This window comes from Gadus chalcogrammus, chromosome 20 (genome assembly GCF_026213295.1).
Source record: "Gadus chalcogrammus isolate NIFS_2021 chromosome 20, NIFS_Gcha_1.0, whole genome shotgun sequence".
NCBI lineage: Eukaryota > Metazoa > Chordata > Actinopteri > Gadiformes > Gadidae > Gadus > Gadus chalcogrammus.
The window spans coordinates 22,594,031-22,619,110 of NC_079431.1; the positions used below are offsets into that span (position 1 = coordinate 22,594,031).

Sequence of the window (25,080 nt, forward strand, 5' to 3'; positions counted from 1 at the left end):
GGGATTGGTTTCTTTATTAATCGAATGGGAAATGCAATAGGCCTATTTTAGGACCGAATCACCGTTGAACTTGTTTCTAATAACATTTCTAGCGAGAAATATACTTTTTACTTGCATAATCTTTAGTCAGTGATTATGTCTGATCTTTAGTTTTATAGTTATTAGGAAGATTTTATCGGCTCGCTCGCATGTTTCAATGACGTCAGGTTGCTAAGGACGCTGCTTTCGCTAAACTAGCACACACACACACACACACACACACACACACACACACACACACACACACACACACACACACACACACACACACAATGCATTTCGCTGCAGATATTCCCTCAATTATTATTACTTTCAAAACGTTGGCCAAGGTGGAATATCCTTTTTATTTGGGCTGCTTCTAGGACATTTTGGGTGGATTTTGAACGGTATGTGGGCGGGACGTTTTTTGCAGGACGTGGCAACCCTGCGCTGTTGCCCGGGGTGCTGAAATGCTCCGGAACAGATCTGGATCCACTATGGCCAAAAGACTTGTATGCCCCCCCCCCCCCCCCCCCTAAAATAAATTCTATGGCAGAATAAAGAATAAATTCATGCATTATCATTCAACTTGAACATGTGTTTTTACAGTATAGCGTGGTGGAGGGCTGACGTATGTTGCCCAACCCGGAAGTGAGCGTCGCCCTGGTTTCCCTTGACAAAAAGCCAACAGGTTTTTCCTTTGGATTTTGGATTATTGCAGAAAAATTAGCATATTTGAAGCACCTCCTCAAAAACTGAAAATAAATAAATAAATAAAAATATCTGTGCTCCAAAGAACGAAATGTAAACCAATGCATTCTGAATAATAATAATAATAATAATACATTTAATTTAGAGGCGCCTTTCAAGACACCCAAGGTCACTTTACAGAGCATATAGTCATCATTCAAAACTATGTAAAACAGACTAGGAATAAAAGAAAAACAGAGGTTAATCATGAAGAATAATAATAATTAATAACACTCAAATACGCCTACAGTGAAGCGGGGACCTCACTAACCACCACCAATGAGTAGCACCCACTTGGGTGATGAATGGGAGTGTTTCTCCGATTTTTCCATGCTACACAGAACGAAATGTAAACCCATGCAAATAAAGACTTCATGTTCATAATCATTTAAATATCATTAATCTCCTGAGTGTGTCGAGTGGTATTCTATTTTTTTCAACGGGGCTGCATCCAGTCACTTGACCGTCATGGTTGCTATGGTGGTTGCTATCGACCGCCCCCTCTAATCCTTACATGGTTCTAAAAACCACGCGGTAAAGGAGCTGCCGTCCATTGTGTTGTTTTTGTCGTAAACTAGGGTCAGATGGTTAAAAAATAGACAGATATTCCAAGGTATCCTTAAAAGGCAGCTTGGATGTTTTTATTTTGTGCAGTTTAGACTTCTTCTATAACCTATTTTTGAAAGCAAAACACCAAGCTCATTGATTTAACGAGGCAGGGTTATTTGAAACAATTTATTGAATAAATATTTATGAGAGGACATTCCTTCTCCTGAGTTTGCTTCCTATTTATGTCTAGTGTACACCCCTACTGTCAGCAAGCATCACCCCCCCCCCCCCCTCCCCATATGGTTTTGGAGAATTGCTGCCACGTCCCGGGGGTGGAGGTATCATATATATGAAAGAGGGCATTCAATTATACTACAATGATCAATTAGGAGGCCGAAGCCCTAAAGGAAGTGATGCAATAGGTGACTGAGTCGACAACATTTAAGTAAGCCTTGGGGTCTCTTATATATCAAAGGGGGTCTCAAAGGACGCATATACGCTTCAACCTGTGGCTTACAGGAAATGACTCAGCAAGTGCTCCATCTTGTTGCACCCACCCAGCGGCTCGCTTGCAAGATTTTGGCCTGAAGTTCTTCCCAGACCTACACCGTAGCCATCCAACCTGCATATCGGAGAATCAGGCCTCTCTTTAATAATGACAAAAAGTTATGAGAGGAATACACATAAACTTTTGTTGTCTCATAAGCGGCGTGGTGTCGGCTGCTTTTGACCTTTTGACCCCAGACTTCTGAGGGAATAGCTGAATCAATTCATTAGTCAATCAGAAGTATGTAAATATCTTCCCGGTGTCGTAAGAGGGCGAACAAGGTGTCCTTCAACATCTACGCTTCCAGGCGATTGCAATGGTTGCAATATTCGAACATGTTTAATGGTAGTAATTAGCTGTCGAAATTGGAGGCCTTAATCAATAATGAGCAGCTATTGATTTACTTTCCGATATAAATTTGTGACAAATGACATATTATTTAGCATCTACACGTTGAGCTGAGTCCAATGACACCAAGCATGACACTCTAGCAAATGTATTTTACATGGTACATATCGTCTAGGACATGATCTCGGTGTGGCAAGAGGGCAAGCTTGATCTCATTGGACTCAGCTTAACGTGTAGATGCTAAATAACATGTAATTTGTCAAGAATCTCCATCGGGAAGCAAATCTATAGCTGGTCATTATTGATAAAGGCCCCCAAAAAACAACACAATGGACGGCAGCTCCTTTACCGCGTGGTTTTTAGAACCATGTAAGGATTAGAGGGGGCGGTCGATAGCAACCACCATAGCAACCATGACGGTCAAGTGACTGGATGCAGCCCCGTTGAAAAAAATAGAATACCACTCGACACACTCAGGAGATTAATGATATTTAAATGATTATGAACATGAAGTCTTTATTTGCATGGGTTTACATTTCGTTCTGTGTAGCATGGAAAAATCGGAGAAACACTCCCATTCATCACCCAAGTGGGTGCTACTCATTGGTGGTGGTTAGTGAGGTCCCCCCTTCACTGTAGGCGTATTTGAGTGTTATTAGTTATTATTATTCTTCATGATTAACCTCTGTTTTTCTTTTATTCCTAGTCTGTTTTACATAGTTTTGAATGATGACTATATGCTCTGTAAAGTGACCTTGGGTGTCTTGAAAGGCGCCTCTAAATTAAATGTATTATTATTATTATTATTATTCAGAATGCATTGGTTTACATTTCGTTCTTTGGAGCACAGATATTTTTATTTATTTATTTATTTTCAGTTTTTGAGGAGGTGCTTCAAATATGCTAATTTTTCTGCAATAATCCAAAATCCAAAGGAAAAACCTGTTGGCTTTTTGTCAAGGGAAACCAGGGCGACGCTCACTTCCGGGTTGGGCAACATACGTCAGCCCTCCACCACGCTATACTGTAAAAACACATGTTCAAGTTGAATGATAATGCATGAATTTATTCTTTATTCTGCCATAGAATTTATTTAAGGGGGGGGGGGGGGGGGGCAAACAATTATTTTGGCCAAAGTGGATCCAGATCTGTTCCGGAGCATTTCAGCACCCCGGGCAACAGCGCAGGGTTGCCACGTCCTGCAAAAAACGTCCCGCCCACATACCGTTCAAAATCCACCCAAAATGTCCTAGAAGCAGCCCAAATAAAAAGGATATTCCACCTTGGCCAACGTTTTGAAAGTAATAATAATTGAGGGAATATCTGCAGCGAAATGCATTGTGTGTGTGTGTGTGTGTGTGTGTGTGTGTGTGTGTGTGTGTGTGTGTGTGTGTGTGTGTGTGTGTGTGTGTGTGTGTGTGTGTGTGTGTGCTAGTTTAGCGAAAGCAGCGTCCTTAGCAACCTGACGTCATTGAAACATGCGAGCGAGCCGATAAAATCTTCCTAATAACTATAAAACTAAAGATCAGACATAATCACTGACTAAAGATTATGCAAGTAAAAAGTATATTTCTCGCTAGAAATGTTATTAGAAACAAGTTCAACGGTGATTCGGTCCTAAAATAGGCCTATTGCATTTCCCATTCGATTAATAAAGAAACCAATCCCGAGATATCCCCGGACCCATGCAAGTGAACGGAGCGTTCCACGGCATTGAGAAGACCCGTGTAATAAAGACCCATAATATTTCTGTTTATGGCATAGATTTCTCCTCAGATTAGGCTAATTTATGATAATGATAAAATAAAAGTAAAAACGCTCGATCAAAGGCCCGGCCCGAGGATAGTGATGGGAAATATCGACCCGACCCGGCCCGCAGGTCGGGTCGGGTCGGGCTCGGGCAGAGAATCTAAACACTGACTGGAACTACTTAGCAGGGGTCTGGTAGGCCTATATCAGGAGATAATACACACCCTGCAGCCAATCAGAATACGAGTATTCCCCCAGACTGTGGTATAAACAATAAACAAGAGTTATAATCAACCCCTACGCATCAATATTAATGATAACCCATTATTATACGGTATGACTTCTAGATGTCACGTCCGCTCGCGACACTGGACTTGCGAGGCATCGACGCGGACTTCCATTCACATAGCCAAAAACAAGACAATAGATCTATGGTTAGATCAAAACATCAAGACATACAATTCTAAAAAGATCAGATTAAGCAGCTACCCTTTTTTCTTTTGCGGTTTGCCTGAGCAGCGCACCTGCATTTAATAGCCTATATCCGTGAATTGTCACAATTTCTCAGAATCAAAGGTGAAAGTAGAAACGGGTGGCCTAAAGCTGTCATATTGTTCACAATTTTTAACAATAAATGTACTGTACGGAGCTCCTTAAGGGACATTAGGGAGAACGCTCCCGCACAGAACCTTAGTTTGGAAGTCGTGCTGGTGACACGACAAATACTTCCAATTGAAATACATGGGTTTGAAATTTGTGCTTGTAAACACGAAAATTTTGAAAATACGTGATCCTGATCACGTTTCAATAGATTAAATAACGTGACAGTGTCACGTCTTTTCGTGAGACCGGGTTGGTATGACAGCCCCTGGCCTAGCCCCCAAGAGGGCAAAATAAAACTCCCTTAATTAGCAAGTAATACATTTCGTAGAGGAACGCAGAGTGGGGGGTCTCTCCCTATTCACCGGAAAACAAAATGGACAAAGTACAGTTTTGTTGTCAAACACCCTAACTGTTACCCTCCCCCTAACCTCCTGTATGGGACCCCTCCCGTCCCTCAGTGAGCCCCCCAGCACCAAGCAGCTGCAGCCCCTGAGGGGGTGTTCCCGGTTGGCCAGCCTGTACGGCTCGCCCCTGGTGAAGTTCTACTGGAACATCCTGTCCTACTTCGGTTTCCTCTTCCTGTTCGCCGTGGTGCTGATGGTGGACTTCCAGAGCGCCCCCTCCTGGCTGGAGGTGCTGCTCTACATCTGGCTGGCCACCCTGGTGTGTGAGGAGGTCCGGCAGGTAGGAGACAGGGAGGGCATCGGCCGATTGAACACGCACGCACACGCGCACACACACACACACACACAAGCACACACACATGCACGCGCACGCACACACACACACACACACACACACACACACACACACACACTAGGGCCCGACCGATATTGATTTTTGAGTGCCGATGCCGAAACCGATTATTTTCAGAGAAAAATTACGATTACGATTAAATCTGCCGATTAAAAAAAAAAAAAAAGCATGTAAAACGTAGTTTTTGATACCTTAAATATACTTTAAAAACTTTTGACGAATATGTGAATTGAATGCAGAACCTTTGAGTGTTTTAGAATACATTTACAGTCAAAAATTAGTGTAATGTAAAATGTAAAATAAATAACTAACTCCCAATGTGCTGCACTCGTGAGCAGTGACTAACACGTGTGTGCTGAGCAGTATGGTCTCACCGTTAGAGTCTACAGTATAACAAATTAACATGGCCTGGGACCTAAAGAAAAACAGGCACAACATGCTCAAACAACGCGTCTTGTGTACATTGGTGAGGTGAGCGCGCAGCTGCCTGAGCGAGCGTGCTTTCATGTTGTACGGTAAAATTCAATCTCCTCTTTTTTACTCCAGCTAAAGTTGTTAGTTAGCAAGGCGAGTAGGAGCGCAATCTGCAGGATACTAAGCGCAATAACATTTATTAAAAAAAAAAAAAATTTAAAAAAAAAAATCGGTTGTAATCTGCGTCTTTTTGGCCGATGCCGATTATTTTCAAAAAGGCTATAATCGGCCGATTAAATCGGCAGGCCGATAAATCGGTTGGGCCCTAACACACACACACACACACACACACACACACACACACACACACACACACACACACACACACACACACACACACACACACACACACACACATACTGGGAGGCCACAGTCCCTTTGCCCTCATGGGCAATAATCTATATAGTACTTTAGAATAATTGTTTATTGTTGTAGTTTTCATTACTGCAGATGCTGTCGTGATAGCAGCAGTAAATCACTGTCATAATAGCAGCAAATCTTTGCTCACCAACTCATGAAGATTCACTGGCCCTCACAATGTCTGTGCATGGCCTACACACACACCTTCCCCACACACACCCACACACACATCCCCCCCACACATGCTCCCCCACACACACACACGTTCCCCCACACACACACATGCCCCCACACACACACACCCCCACACACACGCCCCCCACACACGCTCCCCCACACACACATACAGATACTTAATACAGAGTCAATAAAGATGTATATTTTCTCAGAACTACATACACATTTTGTTCTCTCTTTAGCTTTTTCATGACCCTGATGGGTTTGGATTCAGCAAAAAGGCCAAGCTCTATATCAGTGACCTGTGGAACATTCTGGACGTGCTGTCCATTCTTCTCTTCATCATCGGCCTCGCCTTTAGGTAGGTTCCTGATCCAGTCCTCCCTCTGTATCAGAGTCACAGAATAACTCCTAATTAGACCTGGATTTGCATTTAAATCCAGTGACTATACTCAGACTAAATCTCAGAGATGTGACGATAGTACTCCTCAAATAAACCACACACACACACACACACACACACACACACACACACACACACACACACACACACACACACACACACACACACACGCACACAGAAAAGTATTTTCCCCTCTCCCGTCTTCTCCTAGGCTAACGACAGAGCTGTTCTACGCGGGGAAGATCCTCCTCTGCATCGACTACATCGTGTTCTGCCTCCGCCTGATGGCCATCTTCACCATCAGCAAGACCCTGGGCCCCAAGATCATCATCGTCAAGAGAATGGTGAGGGGATGAATGGTGAGGGGAGGGATGGTGAGGGGAGGGATGGTGAGGGGAGGGATGGTGAGGGGAGGGATGGTGAGGGGAGGGATGGTGAGGGGAGGGATGGTGAGGGGAGGGATGGTGAGGGGAGGGATGGTGAGGGGAGGGATGGTGAGGGGAGGGATGGTGAGGGGATGGTGAGGGGATGAATGGTGAGGGGAGGGATGGTGAGGGGATGGTGAGGGGATGAATGGTGAGGGGAGGGATGGTGAGGGGATGGATGGTGAGGGGAGGGATGGTGAGGGGAGGGATGGTGAGGGGATGAATGGTGAGGGGATGGATGGTGAGGGGAGGGATGGTGAGGGGATGGTGAGGGGATGAATGGTGAGGGGAGGGATGGTGAGGGGATGGATGGTGAGGGGAGGGATGGTGAGGGGAGGGATGGTGAGGGGAGGGATGGTGAGGGGAGGGATGGTGAGCGGTTGGATGGTGAGGATCAACGGTGAGGATCAATGGTGAGGATCAATGGTGAGGATCAATGGTGAGGGGGTGGATGGGAGCCTGGCCTGCAGGGATTGGTTCAACTTAAAATGTTCCATCCAGTCTTCCTCCTTCTCTCTCTCTGCTCCCTTCCTCTGCTCCCTCCCTCCCTGCTCCCTCCCTCCCTCCCTAAGTTTCCCCTGTATTGTGATGTGTTTGATTCAGGTACCTGTTATTGCAAAACCGATGATGGATAGAGAAAGATGCACGTCACTGATAAAACCCCCTCGGTGTCACCCCCTCTGTGTCAACCCCTCAGTATCATCCCCTCAGTGTCATCCCCTCTGTGTCATCCCCTCAGTGTCATCCCCTCTGTGTCACCCCCTCTGTGTCATCCCCTCGGGGTCATCCCCTCTGTGTCGCCCCCTCTGTGTCATCCCCTCGGGGTCATCCCCTCTGTGTCGCCCCCTCTGTGTCATCCCCTCGGGGTCATCCCCTCTGTGTCATCTCAGCGGTGTCACCCCCTCTGTGTCATCCCCTCGGGGCCATCCCCTCTGTGTCATCCCCAGGTCATGGACTTGTTCTTCTTCATGTTCCTGCTGAGCATCTGGGTGGTGGCGTACGGCGTGGCCAAGCAGGGCATCCTGATCCACAACGAGGGGCGGCTGGACTGGATCCTCCGGGGGGCCGTGTACGAGCCCTACCTCATCATCTTCGGCAACGTCCCCACCAACATAGACAGTGAGGAGAGCCTCCTTAAGGAACCATAATGACATAGACAGTGAGGAGAGCCTCCTTAAGGAACCATAATGACATAGACAGTGATGACAGCATCCTTAAGGAACCATAATGACATAGACAGTGAGGAGAGCCTCCTTAATGAACCGTAATAACATAGACAGTGAGGAGAGCCTCCTTAAGGAACCACAATGACATAGACAGTGAGGAGAGCCTCCTTAAGGAACCATAATGACATAGACAGTGGCGAGAGCCTCCTCCAGGAACCATAATGACATAGACAGTGAGGAGAGCCTCCTTAAAGAACCAAAATGACATAGACAGTGAGGAGAGCCTCCTTAAGGAACCATAATGACAGACAGTGAGGAGAGCCTCCTCCAGGAACCATACTGACATAGACAGGGAGGAGAGCCCTCCTTAAAGATCCCATGCCATTCTATTTTATGATGCTTTAATATAGGTATTAGTGGGCCACAAACACAGTATTCAAAGACGTCCCCGAAATTCAGCCGTGGTGCAGAGTTACAGTCACTCCGAAACAGTCGCACATTTAGCTTCCCCCAAACGCGCTGTTTCGGTGGGCGTGTCAAGGCAGGTCAAGGAGGGGGGTGGGGGTGTGGCCCTGAGCAGCTTGTAGCCACTACCATGCGCTCTGTATACGGTGGGCGTGTCAAGGCAGGTCAAGGAGGGGGGTGGGGGTGTGGCCCTGAGCAGCTTGTAGCCACTGACAGTACCATGCGCTCTGTTTACGGTGGATGTATCGCAATGGCTCGTAGAAACCCATATTATACATAGATATCTATATCATATAATATATAATATATATTATCACCTGGCCCTGAGCAGCTTGTAGCCACGGTACCATGCGCTCTGTTTACGGTGGATGTATCGCAATGGCTCTTAGAAACCCATATTATACATAGATATCTATATCATATAATATATAATATATATTATCACGGCCAAAAGCTGTGTGAGCCTCCAGACGATAGGTTATTATGAATCTCAAACGACCGCGTCTACTTCAGATTGATGTGGAAGTGGAAGATCCAGAGACGTCGGAGAACCCGACGAAGTCCTTTGTGATTCATTATATCGTCTGGACGCGCACACAGCTTTTGGCCGTGATAATATGTATTATTTGATATAGATATCTATGTATTATATGATATTATTTAGATATAGAGCAGAGCTCCAGGACTGTAACGCAAGTGTTGTACACTTCCTTGTTATTTGGATAACCGTTCTGCTGTTGGTGTGATGGCGCATAACACGTCGGACTCTCGTCTCTGGTATTTCTACAACGAGACTCGTAGTGGGGGTTATCTCAGCCATGGTTGAGAATGAATTGGGGGAAAGGAACTTTGGCTTTAACTCCCTTTGGCTTTTAATATCATATAATACATAGATATCTATATCAAATAATACATATTATCACGGCCAAAAGCTGTGTGCACGTCCAGACGATATAATGAATCACAAAGGACTTCGTCGGGTTCTCCGACGTCTCTGGTTCTTCCACTTCCACATCAATCTGTAGTAGACAGAACCGTGCGCTGCCTGCTGCCGGCGCGAGGCACCACCGCCCGGCTGCCCGTGGTGCTTCGCGGCGGTGGTGCCTCGCGGCAACCGGCGGCAGGCAGCATGTCGCAGTTCATGTAGTTCGATGTCGTTCTGCCATTGCATTCAAAATTCTGTAACTAGCCTGTTACTACGAACTAAGCAACTACCGTACACGTATTAGCATTTAGCACTAGCTCAATCACGACTCCTTCAGAATTCTTGAGGGTGGTTACGAACCAACCAAGTGGGCAGGGCCATGAATAATAATTTGACAACGCTACGTCACAGTGTCACCTTATCCAGATCGGCTCATTTCTTCTGCCTTTTTCCTTTCATTGCCAATTGCATTCAGCAGACAAACTGCATAGATTTCAAACTTACCACAGCTCACAAACTTATTCAGACCTATGTTATTTAACAAACAATAGGAAAAATGTGATTTTAATGGCATGGGCTCTTTAAGGAACCATAATAACATAGACAGTGAGGAGAGCCTTAAGGCACCATAATGACATAGACAGTGAGGAGAGCCTTAAGGAACCATAATGACATAGACAGTGAGGAGAGCCTCCTTAAGGAACCATAATGACATAGACAGTGAGGAGAGCCTCCTTAAGGAACCATAATGACATAGACAGTGAGGAGAGCCTTCTTAAGGAACCATCATGACAGACAGTGAGGAGAGCCTCCTCCAGGAACCATAATGACATAGACAGGGAGGAGAGCCTCCTTAAGGAACCATAATTACATAGACAGTGAGGAGAGCCTTAAGGAACCATAATGACATAGACAGTGAGGAGAGCCTTAAGGAACCATAATGACATAGACAGTGAGGAGAGCCTTAAGGAACCATAATGACATAGACAGTGAGGAGAGCTTCCTTCAGGAACAATGATGACAGAGAAATCATGATTATAGTATGGTTGTGTATGTGCCCAGTATTCAGACACTCAAAAACAAAGTCAATACACATCATACAAAGTCAAGTTGCATAGCACACATAAATATTGGATTTGCTAGAATAATCTTTTTCATCTTACTAGGCTATATTTCCTCAACAGTTGCTTTGTTATGTATATATAATTCTATAAAAGAGCTTGACTAATTAAATGTAAAAAACCCTTCTAATGAGCTGTGTATATCACCACAACACTAGTGTGTGTGTCTCCTCCTGGCAGATGCGGAGTTCGACATTGAGTCATGCACCATTGACGGCTCCAACCCCCTAAAGCCCAAGTGTCCGCTGCTGAACGACCACCAGATGCCCGCCTTCCCGCCCTGGCTCACCATCTTCATGCTCTGTGTGTACCTGTTGTTCGCCAACATCCTGCTGCTCAACCTGCTCATCGCCATCTTCAAGTGAGACCCCCGCCCCACCCGCTTTGAGGGAGAGATGTTTGGGGGGGGCATGATGGTCTAGTGGGTAGGTCTCCCAGTGGGAAGGCTCTGAGTTGGGACCCCCAATTGATGTGGTCTCAAAGCTCAAGAGGTACATTTGATATCTGATCCCTTCATGCAGCACTATTTACATGTTGTAGAATAGAGCCATAGCTTCCTCTCTGCCTGTTTCCATGGTGTGGAACTGTTCAAGACCACCTGATCTCCCTCACTTCTCATCAATGGGCTGCTCCACATCCCTCCCATGGCCTTGGTTCTGTCCCGGCATTAACACAAACCAAAACCTAAATGAGACCCTTTAAACTGACCCAACCTTTGGGCCTTCTATCCCTGGAGTTTGACTGCTTTTGAGAACAAGCTTTCGCCATAAGGTGCGTTCAGAGTGTGTTCCATCAGGTTCCGCTCCTCACCCAAGACTAGTCTCTCATGTTTTCTCAGGTGGGACATAATTAAAGCCTCCCCTCTACCAGCCTCTGAGGGCTGGTTCCTGTCCTGACTCCCTGTAGCCCGACTGACCTACGTTTGCCCTTCAAAGGTCATACTCGCCTGATGACCCGGTACGCCATTCAGTGGGAATATGATTGCCACTGTTGCCATTGTCCTACTAACTATCTCTGGACCGGCTAACCTCTGTCTTCTGGAGGTTAATAAAGTTGTCAGTGGGCCAGAAATGACCTGATGGTCATCAGTCCCTTAACGCCTTGGGCAAGACTGAGCGCAGCGAAGTCTGGCTCTTCAAGTCCACTGGCCCAGTGGAACTGCTAATCCGAATGCCTCGTGTCAGAGGTCAGGTCATCCTGATCATGGTCCTGATTCAGCCGCTGGAATGTTAGGTGCCCCTTTCACTATCTGACCTCTGACTCCCTCATGCAAAGCCTGGAAGGAGGAACTGGCCATTCTCCCTAGAGTAACAATGCCCTCCATGCTACACCTCTGTCAGCTCCTTCTGTCGGACATACCCTCCTTTGGTCAGATTCAACCAATGTACTTGGTTGGTTGCAGGCAGATTCCAGCCACTTTAAGGTCTTTGGTGATCCCAGAGTGTCAGAGATTCAAGATCTTTCTCACTGCCAAGCCTGGAGGTATGTAAATACAGTCAACCACCCAGTTGATCTCCATATGATGGGCAAACTCTTGTATATATCCAGCAGTCTAACCGGTGGAAGCCAACAACTGTAATTAATTGAATAACCTTCTGACGCCTGGCGCCAAGCCCCAAGAAGGAGGAAGCCACTTGAGATGAGTGCAAATTCCTCCAGGTGTCAGGGGCGGCTGTGGAATAGAGCCCTACTATCAGCAACCTTTCTTTGTCCATGGTGTAGGCCATGACCTCTCCCCCTCCTAACCCATGGTGTACTCTGCCCATATCCTGCCCACTGCCTTTGTCCTCTCTGGCAGCAACACAAACCCCACGTGAGGACCCTCCGCCCCTGGGATTCACATACAAACACATGGTTGTGCCTGATAAAAACACATCACTGCCCAGCCCAATCCCCTCCTGTTGCTGTGCTTTGGGTGCATAGTGGCAATAAATGTCAAAGAAAGAAACCTCAGTGGTCCATCCTCTTATCGATGGGGATGCCCAATTTGCTATGAACCAATCCTAAAGTGGGAGTCTACACATAGCGATGACAGCATTCACAAGTTATGTCATATATTTATAATATATAGTAATTTATTCATTATATTTATTATACTGTGTATTTAATTGGCTCTATATGTTCTTCGATTGGATCCAATTCAATACCCAGCAGCAGTCTCTAACTCAGATATCATAGTTTTCTTGAGTGAGAACTTGAGTGTGTGTAAACAAGCATGGATTAAATAAGCATGATGCTGAAAGTAGATGAACAACACAATCCCATTGACACAACATTGGTCTCCTCCTCCCCCCAGCTACACCTTTCAGGTGGTGCACGACAATACGGACAGCATCTGGAAGTTCCAGCGGTACGAGCTGATCAAGGAGTACCACACCCGCCCTGCTGCCCCCCCGCCCCTCATCCTCTTCTCCCACCTCTACCTCCTTATCCGTCAGGCTCTGCTATGCAGGCCGGCGCACAAGAGCAGTGAATTCAGTAGGTCAACGCAAGTATTGGTTCTGATTATAACACATGTTGTATGCCTTTATAGAGATTGGGACTGACAGGGAGGGGGTTAAAAGAGAGAGGTTATGATCTGATGGCTCGAAAGTGGGTTGAATTTATTGTAATTTTCCAAAAAGATTTTGTAAAATGTATGCCAGCTCTGAAAGGATTGGTCAACCTGGACACTGTTAACCAATCAGTGTGGGTGTAAATGACTAATGCGGACCACGACAGATGGGTTCGATCCCTGATGTCCCCAAACTTTCTGTAGCCATCCTTGAGTGAAATGCCTAACCCTGATTCAATGACATTGTAATGGTCATTTCGTTTTCTTATGATTTTGATATGTACTGTATACAATGCTATTGAGTCTTTCAGCAGACCCTTTCATCCATTTACAGTCAACACAGGTACAGTCAATACGGAGCAGACCAGGGTTTGACTTTAAATCAAGAACGCTTACTGGTAGCTTAGAGGCAGGATCAAAACCACTAGATCTGGGCTGGGAGTCCAACACCGTCAACCGATGAGTACTGGTGATTGAGTCAAGCATGTATCCCTGATGTTCTGAACCATTCTGTCCCCCTTGGGCTCCTCCCTCAGAGGTGGAGCTTCTGCAGGCCGAGGAGGAGGAGCTGCTGTCCTGGGAGGCTCTGATGAAGGACAACTACCTGCTGTCCACACGACATGAGCAGAGCCAGAGCATTGAGCGACGCATCAATGACACCGCCCAGAAGTAACCCACCCCCCTGGCCAGGTCTTCATGACCTGAGCAGATACACTGACAATAACCTGATGTTGTTTGGAAGCAGACTCAGTGATGTTAAAGACGTAGAGGTACTTGAGCTCTGGTGTCTCCCCAGGGTCAGCACCCTGGCAGAGGGACTGGAACAGGACAGCAGCGCTGCTGCTGTGGCCAAACACCTGGCCCGGCTTGAGGAGCAGGTGGGAATCTGATTTAGTGATGCATTGTTGTGTTATTTCCGGGCACTTTATCTTTGTTGAGTGACAAAGTGAACACTTTATGCACAGAATACACATCTTTTTCACCTTGGGTCTATAAGGTATCAGGGTAAATAATTGAAATGTGTGCACCCTCGTCATTCATCTGAGCTCAGTCAGGTATGTTGGTGTGTAATTAAGCATGCCTAGTAAAGCAGAGAAGCAGTTAATGCAGAGCCTGTATCATGTAAACCCCTTCCTCCCTGTCTCCTTCAGGTCTCCCAGTCGAGCAAGGCTCTGCAGTGGATCATGGACAGTCTCCAAACCCAGGGCCTCCACGCTGGAGAGGAACCGCCTCAACTCAGTCAGTCACTTCCACTGGCTTTCTGTTCTCTGTGATTCTATGATTGTTTCCATAAAGGAGAGGCTTTTTCCAAAGTAAATCTGTCTGTGAATGCACACACAGACACAGGTAATGCAAGGGTGTAGGGCATCTAGCTCATGGATGCTTGGGAACATCGGGGCATCAAACCCAGAACCTTTCCGCTGTGACAACAAATTACATAGCCATCATGCTTGCCGTTCAAACCAGATTTGGTCAAGGGTTATTACATTAGTTAGAACTGGCTTAGCCATCCGTCGGCTGTTAGTGAGTGAAGTGTGATTTCATAACATCCAACTTGCCCTCTCAGTCGAGGAGAATGGAAGAGAGGGTGGAGGCAGAGAGGAATGGGCGGTCAATTTAGTTTAGTTCAAAAATCTTCCTCTCTTCTGCTCTTTTCGGCACTCTCTCTTTAGAATTCTGTCACTCTAAGGAAGATTGTACCTACAGCACATTGTAACAAAAGTTTATTCTATTACATTTTCTGTACATAGATGAAAGAACTGTCTTTTTAGCCGTTATTTTATAATTAGTATCTTCTCATGTTTGATCTGCAATGTGTCCTTTACTCATTGCTGCTCGTCTCACCTCCCATCCCGTCTCTCTTAGCAGCGGAGAGTGAGCCTCCAGGAGCCGGCTCGGGAGAAGGGGAGCGAGAAGAGGCCGGCTTCCACGTCAAAGCCCGGCTCTTCAGCTACCCCGGGGCCAAGGGTCCCCGCTTCCCCGTGCCTGAGGAGATGGTCCCATGGGAGGTGACCGCCACCTTCCTCATCATCATGGTCATCAGCAACGCTGAGGTTCCCTGAGCTAACGGTGACCTCTTGTCTGTCCAGGTGACCTTTGGATCCTACGACCCTCCGACATACGACCCGGAGGAGAGCGAGGACTGCCTTGATGGGTACGCTGGTCTTTAACTCCTCCTCCTCTGGGGTCAGGACACGTTTCCTGTTCCTCCACTTCAAGAAATAAATAATGTTATTTTAATGATTGTATGAATGAGGATATATGTGCATAGAATATGAAACAATGCTTGGTTGTTATTTGAATGAACATAGCAGATTAAATTATGCATATTCAGTTTTGAAGATACATGCTTACGTTTCACCTTGTTCGTTATAATCTCTCGTCCAATCCACATGCTTCTCTCAGATCCCACAGGAAAGCCTTAGAAAAACACAGGTACGCGTCTAGAGCTCAGGCACCATGCATTAGAGCATCATTACTGACAATCTTACAGAATTGATCTCTAATGTCCTGTTCCTGTTCCTCCCTGACCCGCTGAGCAGGAACCCTGGAGGGAGGACCGGCCTCATTGGCAGGGGGGCCCTCCCCCAGCTGGGGGCCAACCCGGTGCTGGAGCTGGTTCTGACCCGGTAGGCCCCCCGCTCAAACCTCTGGACACATCCTCTCTCAAGGACAATTTGGTTAATAATATATTTGTTTTAGTTGGAGAAACCAGGACCGATCAGCCTTAGAGTTCCTGGCTGTCTGGGACCAGTTCCAGGAGAGCTGGGCTCTACCTGGGGTGAGTTCCTAAACATGGTAGTCTAGTTCTCCTCATGTCTGTAGGGTAGGGCTCTTACTGGGGTGATTTCCAAAACCTGAAGGTTTTTTCCTCACATCTTATCTGTTTGGCTCCAACTCGGCTCAGTTCCAACAGAGGATGTTCAGTTCCCATCTTCTCCTCTAGGGGCCTGTGCAGTCAGAAAACCACCTGCCAGCGGCTCTTGAGAAGATGATGGGGAAGCAGCTCTACCAGTACATACAGGAGAAGGTAGAGGAGGGAACTAAGGTGAGCGGCTAGGAATGTGCTAGGGTATATCCACGTTGAGCTGAGCTCAACCTGACCTGCTCTACCCGTGTCTTACTTGATAATACCTATTACTGAAAGCTAATTTGCTACACAGGAGTTTTGATTTTTATCTGCGAGGAGATCTCTGAGGGGACCATGTTTTATCCTTAATTGTTCAATTGTCTCTGGATCTCCACACTGTTCTACATACGTTTATTTAAACATGACTGTCTGTATATATATATTTTCATGAATCAAGTACGTGTCTGGGATTGTATCATATGTAATCAGAAGTTGTACTGCTCTCTGCCAGGTGTTTGAAGGCTATGTAGATGATGCCAGGAACACAGACAACTCCTGGGTGGAAGTGACCGTCCTGGCCCTTGAACTGGACAGAACCGGCCCTCTGATGACCAGCATCAACCTCATGGTGAGCAACCCCGTGCTAAACTGATAAAATGGACCAAAGTCCATACCTTTTCGATACTAAAATATAAACAAATATCTTTTGAATGCTGTATAGTGTGATTAAAACTGATTTGATACTATCAAACATTGTAAAGTTTTTTCAGGTAACTGATTATTTTGTTATCGTTCTTATTCAGTTTGATTGTCATTTGGTGGTGGCTTGTTATCCAAAGCATCCAAGTTCAAACAGGGGTGGTCCCAGTGGGAATCAAACCACTAACCTAGGTAGTTATTGTAAATGCCATGCTCTACTAGCCCAGTTGTATTTAAACAATGATAAAGGATTAAGATAGGCAGGAAAGGCTTTGGACAACGGATACCACTGGACCCCTTAGCCCAACCTGGTCTCACAGGAATCCGTGAAATGATCACGGACGCTTAACTCAAGTCAAAATACGTGGAATCCTCAAGGAAACACGCCAATTTCCGTGAGGCCACCACGGATTTTGCTCCAATGCAAGTTGATGACACTCATATTCCGTGGCACACACTCAGATCCCCGTTTCAGTGAACGAGTCGACCACGGGCGCTTAACTCAAAATCCGTGGTGGCCTCACGGAATCAGTTAAATTGTCTGTGACATGCCAACGGAATTTGCTCGAATGCAAGTTAATGACACTCATATTCCATGGCACACACACACAGATCCCCATCTCAACGACCGAGTCAACCTGGTCTCACAGGGATCCGTGAAATGACCATAGCCTATATATATATATATATATATGAATGAAATTCATATTGAAAGTATGGCACTATATCCCTGTTCTCGCCCATGCACCCATCTTGAATTTAATAGACCATTTTCGTTGCTTCGAGGAGGTCTGGTGGTCTCCGTATGTAATCAATAAATAAATAAACATCTATATATAACGAAATAAATATCTATAAATAAGTATGTGTATTTATATATATATATATATATATATATATATATATATATATATATATATATACACATACATATTTATACATAGGCCTATATATTTATTTATTTTGTTGCTTCGAGGAGGTCTGATGGGCTCCCTATATAATAAATAAATAAGTATGTACTGTATATATACCTATTTACATCCATACATATTTTATATACGGAGACCACCAGACCTCCTCTAAGCAACGAAAGTGGTCTATTAAATTCAAGAAGGGCCGGCGAGAATAGGGATATAGTGCCAGACCGTCAATATGAATTTCATTCATAGAATTTCCGAGAGGATGGTCAATGGTCAGATACAGATCTTGTTATAACAATAATTTATATCGATGTAACGAGAAAGGATGTAATGATAACGGCAACAAAATAAAGGCTAGGCCTACATGGTTATAATAATTTAAATAGAATTAACTTATAAAGCGCATAACAGACAACGAGACAATCTAGTTGTGGGCCAGCAGAGGCTGCATTTTAACCGAATTCGGCCTATAACCAAGTATTAAACCAAGTATTTCCTGGTCAGTAGCGCAATGGTATTCAGAAACGGCAAAATACCGTTTGCGCCAGAACACGCCTCCTCCTTCCGCCGAACCCCCCCTTGGGGCGCATGATCAATCCCTAATTTACCGGCGAGTGGCGGTGGTGGGAAAAGAATGCTCTGCGCCAGTTGTAAACTAGCAACGACACATGCGCCAGTGACTAAGTCACTTGCGCCGGATGCAAGATAGGGCCCTATATTTCAAATGTATGATATGCTGTAGGCCTACGTATAGGATAGTTTTTTATATTATAAATTTAAATATTGTCATACCTGAACCACATTCCCCATAGAAAAAGCACACCGTGTTACTTGGTGTTACAACCCTCTTCGTTGATTGGATTGGTGGAAGTGGATTGTCTATGGTCAGATACAGATCTTGTTATAACGATAATAGCTACATGGTCTACTTATAATATTATAACTAAATAATTGTATATTTATTTATATATAATGTATATTTTAATATTTAATTGATTTAATATTAAACCAATGCATTTCAATCGGGAGATTATTTTCGACTTCAGAAGGGGGGGCGGGGGGGGGGGGCGGGCTGCGCAGGATTCGTCAAACCAACAATCCGGTTTATCCGATTTTTGAGCAGACACCCTCAGAAACTGAAACTAACCACGTTCCTTAAACCCAGTCTCACACCTGATTGCAGCAAAACTGCTCACAGCGGAAAACACATTACAATAACGGCTCTAAACATGTGACACACCTACATTTTTTTGGCCTATTCTTTTCAATGGGCCTGACTGTCATGGTTGCTATGGTGGTTGCCATCGACCCCCCCCATATCTTTCAATTTTCCACAGTTTAGACTTGCAATTAATAAGTTACTTTTGAAATCAACTTAACATTTTTTTAATCACTGTCTGGTGGCCAGTTACGTCACTCTGAGAGATACGCACGGACATATTTGGTAGTGAAACAGCCTATAACCTATTTGTGAAAGCAAAACATCAAGCTCATTGATTGAACGAGGCAGGGTTATTTGAAATAATTCATGAAGAATATCATGTGTGAGAGGTCATTCCTCCCCCTGAGTGTGTATTGACTATTTCTGGTGATTGAAATGCTCATTGCAAGCTTCCTATTTATGTCTAGTGTACCCCTACTGTCCACAAGCACACTCCCCCTCCACATATGGATATGGAGAATTGTTGCCATGCCCCAGTGGTGGTGGTGTCATATCTATGAAAGAGGGTATTCAAATATACTACAATGATCAATTAGGAGGCCGAAGCCCTAAAGGAAGTGATGCAATAGGTAACTTCTGAATTAAGGACAGTAACAAGTAAGCTATAGACCTGGGGCGCAAAGGACGCATACGAGGTGCACTTTGTCGTTGCACCTCACCCAGCGGCTCGCTTGCAAGATTTTGGCCTGAAGTTCTTCCCAGACCTACAGCCTAGCCATCCAATATTCAAATCGGAGCATCAGAGACTGTTTCGACACCACAGTATGGGATGTGTTGATCGACCCGCATGGTGAGGAAATAGAGGGGATGACACACTGTCTGACGGAGTACCTCAACTTCTGCGCATACGTGGTCTCCCCTGTCAGGACTGTCCGCTGCTACCCTAATAACAAGCCATGGGTAACGCGGTCAAGGCTGTCCTCAACAAGAAGAAGGCTGCCTTCAGGAGCAGGGACAGGGAGGCCATGAAGGCAGCACAGAAGGAGGTGAAACACTGTGTGAGGGAAGCTAAGGACAGCTATAGGAGAAAGGTGGAGCAGAAGCTGAGGGAGAACAACATGAGGGAGGTCTGGGAAGGTGTGAGGACCATCACAGGTCACAACACAAAGACCAGAGCTACAGGGGGGACAATGCAGACAACGGAGAGGGCGAACGAGCTGAATGACTTCTTCAACAGGTTCAACCAGCCCTCGTCCCCCCCACCACCACCACCACCACACCACATCACCACCACCACCACCACCCCCACCCTCACAACAGCCATCTCTCCTTCTTCCCTCTACACACCTCCCCCCAGACACACAACATCCCCCTCCTCCCCCCCCACCTTAACACAATCCCCGCCTCACATCACCATAGACCAGGTCAGAGGACAGCTGAGGAAGCTCCAGCCCAGGAAAGCAGCAGGCCCGGACAAAGTGTGTCCGAGACTGCTGAAGACCTGCGCTGCAGAACTGGGAGAGCCGCTACAACGGATCTTCAACCTTAGCCTGCGGCTAGGGAGAGTGCCCACGATCTGGAAGACATCCTGCATCGTTCCGGTTCCGAAGAAGAACAGGACCAGCGAGCTGAATGACTTCCGACCGGTGGCTCTCACTTCACACCTGATGAAGACGTTGGAGCGGCTCTTCCTCAACCTCCTCAGACCCCAGGTACAACACGCCCAGGACCGCCTGCAGTTCGCGTACCAGCCAGATGTTGGTGTGGAGGATGCCATCCTCTACATGCTACACCGAGTCCACTCCCATCTGGATAAGGGAAGCGGCACAGTGAGGATTCTCTTCTTGGACTTCTCCAGTGCCTTTAACACCATCCAGCCCCCTATGCTTCACGACAAACTGAACAGGATGGAGTAGAACCCTATTTGGTGGACTGGATTGATGATTACCTCACTGACAGGCCACAGTACGTCAGGCTGAAGGACATCACGTCTGACACTGTGGTCAGCAGTACTGGAGCCCCCCAGGGTACAGTGCTGGCCCCTCTTCTCTTCACCCTGTATACCTCAGACTTTTGCTACAACTCTGAGCTATGTCATCTACAGAAGTACGCCGATGACACAGCCATCGTTGGGTGTATTAGGGGTGACAGAGAGGAGGAGTCGGAGTCTGGTGGGGGACTTTGCTCTCTGGTGCCACACTAACCGGCTACAGCTCAACACCGCTAAGACAAAGAAGCTGGTCATTGACTTTGGAAGATCCAGACCAAGTCCGAGACCAGTCCTGCTAGACGGAGCTGAGGTGGAGGCTGTGAATTTCTACAAATACCTCGGGGTCTGGCTGGATAATAAACTGGACTGGAAAACACACACCAGCTACCTGTATGGGAAGACACAAAGCAGGTTGTACTTCCTGAGGAGATTGCGGTCATTCAACATCTGCAGCAAATTGCTGTGGATGTTTTACAAGTCTGTGGTTGCCAGCGTCCTCTTCTACACTGTGGTGTGCTGGGGAGGCAGCATAAACAAGAGGGACACCTCCAGACTGGATAAACTGATCAGGCGGGCTGGCTCTGTGGTCGGCATGAAGCTGGACCCACTGGTGACGGTGGCAGAGAGGAGGACACTGGACAAACTGCTGGACATTATTGACAATGCCAGCCACCCCTTGCACACTGTCATCAGCAACCAGAGGAGCCTGTTCAGTGGAAGGCTGCTCCTTCCCAAAGTAAAGACCAACAGACTCAAGAACTCCTTTGTCCCTCATGCCATCACACTATACAACTCCTCACTCGGAGGGAAGTAGGAGGAAATATTATAGAAGTAATAGAAGTAATAGAATAGAAGTAATAGAGTAAAGAGGAGATATATAACCTATTCCACTGCTTAATTTGAACTGCTAATTTATTTAATTTAACTGTCAGCCACCCCTTGCTCACCGTCATTTCATTTTATTTATCCACTATATTATATGATATTAATCCACAATGTCGTATGTGTATATGTATGTGTATGTATGTATATATATGTGTATGTATATGTTTATGCATACATATATATATATATATATATATATATATATATATATATATGTATGTGTGTATATGTATATTAGGGATGTGTCGGTCGCGACTGATTCGTTACAACGAACGAATCCCGAACGTGAACGACAAGAACTGGTTCCCCAAAACAAGAAGAACTGGTTCTTTGATTCTTTTTTTTTAACATAAACCAAACATATGGTCACGTAAATAAAATATACAAACAAACAGAGCTCCGTCTCCCCGCGACTTCCATTGATTGAGTCTACAACTTTCTCAAAGATTCAGCCAATGAGAGGTAGCAATGGTGTTGGAATGGCACCTGGGTAAACCAATGACAAGGCGGTACCGTCGAATATGCGCGCTTTCTCTGTCTGACGTATCTTGGGTCATACCATTCGACTCATATATCCCCCTATATTTTTTCGAAAATAGACTTGACCTCCATGTTTATTGGATAAACGCATTTCCCAATCCCAGGAGTCTTTGCTCCATTCTACGTCAATTTAAGAGCAAACAAAGAAATTAAACTGCAGTTCGTATTTTTTATTTATGACCATGCAAGTTCTGTAATGCCTGAACAATGAAGAATTAAATGTAAAGTAAAATAAAATTATAAATGTAAAACCATGAATGAAATATAGAGAGTAAGCAAGTGGTATAAATATTGGTGGGACGTTCAACATACCATATAGCAGGCATCTCCAAACGGCGGACTGCGGCCTTGACGGTCCTATCCGGACCCATGACCAATTTAAAAAAAGTTTTTTTATTTTTTTGAAGATGTAATCTGACGTAACGAATCAAAACGAACGAATCAAATAAACGAATCGTTATAGTGAACTGAACTGAAAGAACTAGTTCCCGGAAAAGAATCATTTTGCCCATCCCTAATGTATATGTGTGTGCATGTGTATATGTATATATACATGTTTATTTATGTTTACATTTATTTATTTATTTATTTACATATATTTATTTATTTAAATTAATCCTCTATACAGTTTTCTACATTTATCTTATTTTATTTTACTTGAATCCTGTTTTACTTCTATTATTATCTCTACTTTCTATATTAGCTAAGAGTTTATTGTTTACTGTTTTTGTTTACTTTTTATAGTTAGTTAGTTAAGAGTTTATTGTTTATCTTATATTATTATTATTATTATAATTATTGTTTACTGTTTACTTTTTGTTTTACTTTTTATAGTTATCTAAGAGTGTACTGTTTATCTTATATTGTATATAATTTAATATTGTGTTGTGTTTCTTCTGTAAACTACTGGACAATCAATTTCCTCGAGGGAGTCATCCCAAAAAGATCAATAAAGCCTAATCTAATCTAATCTAATCTGGGCCCCGTTTCCCGATAACGATGGATCTTCGCTCGTACGATCATTCTCCCGATGGATCTTGCGATCCATCGATAATTTCTTTGGAGCGTTTCCCGAAACTCCTCTTAACGAGAACGCGCATTCGCTGCACTCACGACGTCGTAGGATTGTAACTGTCTACTGACACGGTGCTGAAATGGGCTCCGTAGGAGGGGAGACGCAGGAATGTCGCAGGAAAATTGTGTTAAAAAGGGTTAAAATATATCCCCATCAAGGACAACAGCAGAGTAGCCTACGAAAAAAATAGACTGCAATTATATGAATGCTAAAGACATTAAAACACAATTGATTAGGCTGAAACCGACATATATCAGTCCTAATCCTGAATGCACTGTGCGTTTCACGGCATTTTCCCCGCTGAAATAATTCCTCTTCACACCTGTGAATAACCCGGGAGACGTCCATGATGAGGAATACAACGAAGCCCACCGTCTGGCCCGGTGCATCGTTGAGCGCACGATCGGGAGGTGGAAGTTGCGCTTTAGATGCCTTCACAGGTCAGGCGGAGGGCTCCAGTTTTCGCCGGCCAAGTCATGCGCCGTGATATGTGTGACGGCTATGTTGCACAACATTGCAGCTAAGGCTGGGGTGGCATTGCTTGAACCGGAGGACGCTGAGGACGATGACGACGAGGAAGATCGGTGTGAGGACTGCCTCCCTCATAAGCGGCTGGTTTTCATGCTGCGCGTCGAAGAGTGATTGAGACTTTTTTTTAACCCCCTCCACCCTCCCACATGTCACTAAACATTCCCGTCAACGTGACCAATCCCCACCATATCCTAGCCTTTTGCCTGCTCCTTTGCTTGTTTAATTTTTTTTATTTGTTTTAATTTTATTTATTTTTTACATTATTTTATGCTACGTTTTATTAGTAGCCTATGTCAGTCTGCACAAATCCCCCCACTTTCTCTCACACATTTTGAGTGCCCTGCCTGCGCAAACATTTTCTGGACTGTCCCGTTTTATTTTGGCCATTTTAACATCTTTATTAATAAATTAATTAATAATCTTTATTAATTACCAAACTAAGAACATAAAGGCGCAATGCGTTTTAATAAAACGCATCCAATAGACGGAATGTCCGATGGTGTCGCCACTGAGGCTATAGCTGACGATGCTCTTAGCGTCCTACGAGTACCTACGAGCACCCCTGGAGTACTCGTTAGCTACGAGCGTTTTCAAGACGTTCGTTCCCCACGATGCTTTCGGGAAACGCGGTGAAAACTCTACGATGCCCTTTCGACGCACTTCACGATCCACTTAGGCTAACGACGCTTTCGGGAAACGGGGCCCAGGCCTCTTTTTAATAATGACAGAATGTTATGAGAGAAATTCACTCTTACTTTTTGTTATCTAATAAGGGGCATGGTGCCGGCTCCTTTTGACGTTTTACCCCAGACTTCAAAATCTTGTCCACAGGCCAGCTGTATCTACACACCTTAAGGCACACATTTACACCTCCATCCCACCAAAAATGGGGACCAGAAACGTACCTGTCTTATGCACATTTACCTTACTGTTGGAGGTCACGCCCCTTTTCCCGCCTTTTCAAGATAGCTTGAGATGCCAAAATGTGTACGCACATTTCCCACAGAACGACATATCCGAGATTTGAATTTGTAGCC

The 25,080-nt window shown here is 45.2% G+C and overlaps 1 protein-coding gene across 1 annotated transcript in view; it reads left to right on the forward strand.

The window, feature by feature from the left end:
- Positions 1-25,080, forward strand: part of trpm2 (transient receptor potential cation channel, subfamily M, member 2) — a 91,894-nt gene that overhangs the window by 55,220 nt on the left and 11,594 nt on the right. The window contains 17 exon segments of the mRNA XM_056579306.1: positions 5,027-5,248; positions 6,574-6,692; positions 6,946-7,078; positions 8,107-8,278; positions 11,017-11,197; positions 13,133-13,314; positions 13,927-14,059; positions 14,187-14,268; positions 14,542-14,629; positions 14,687-14,703; positions 15,181-15,426; positions 15,481-15,545; positions 15,797-15,826; positions 15,934-16,020; positions 16,094-16,172; positions 16,338-16,439; positions 16,753-16,869. Of these exon segments, the coding sequence (XP_056435281.1) occupies positions 5,027-5,248; positions 6,574-6,692; positions 6,946-7,078; positions 8,107-8,278; positions 11,017-11,197; positions 13,133-13,314; positions 13,927-14,059; positions 14,187-14,268; positions 14,542-14,629; positions 14,687-14,703; positions 15,181-15,426; positions 15,481-15,545; positions 15,797-15,826; positions 15,934-16,020; positions 16,094-16,172; positions 16,338-16,439; positions 16,753-16,869 (2,055 nt within the window).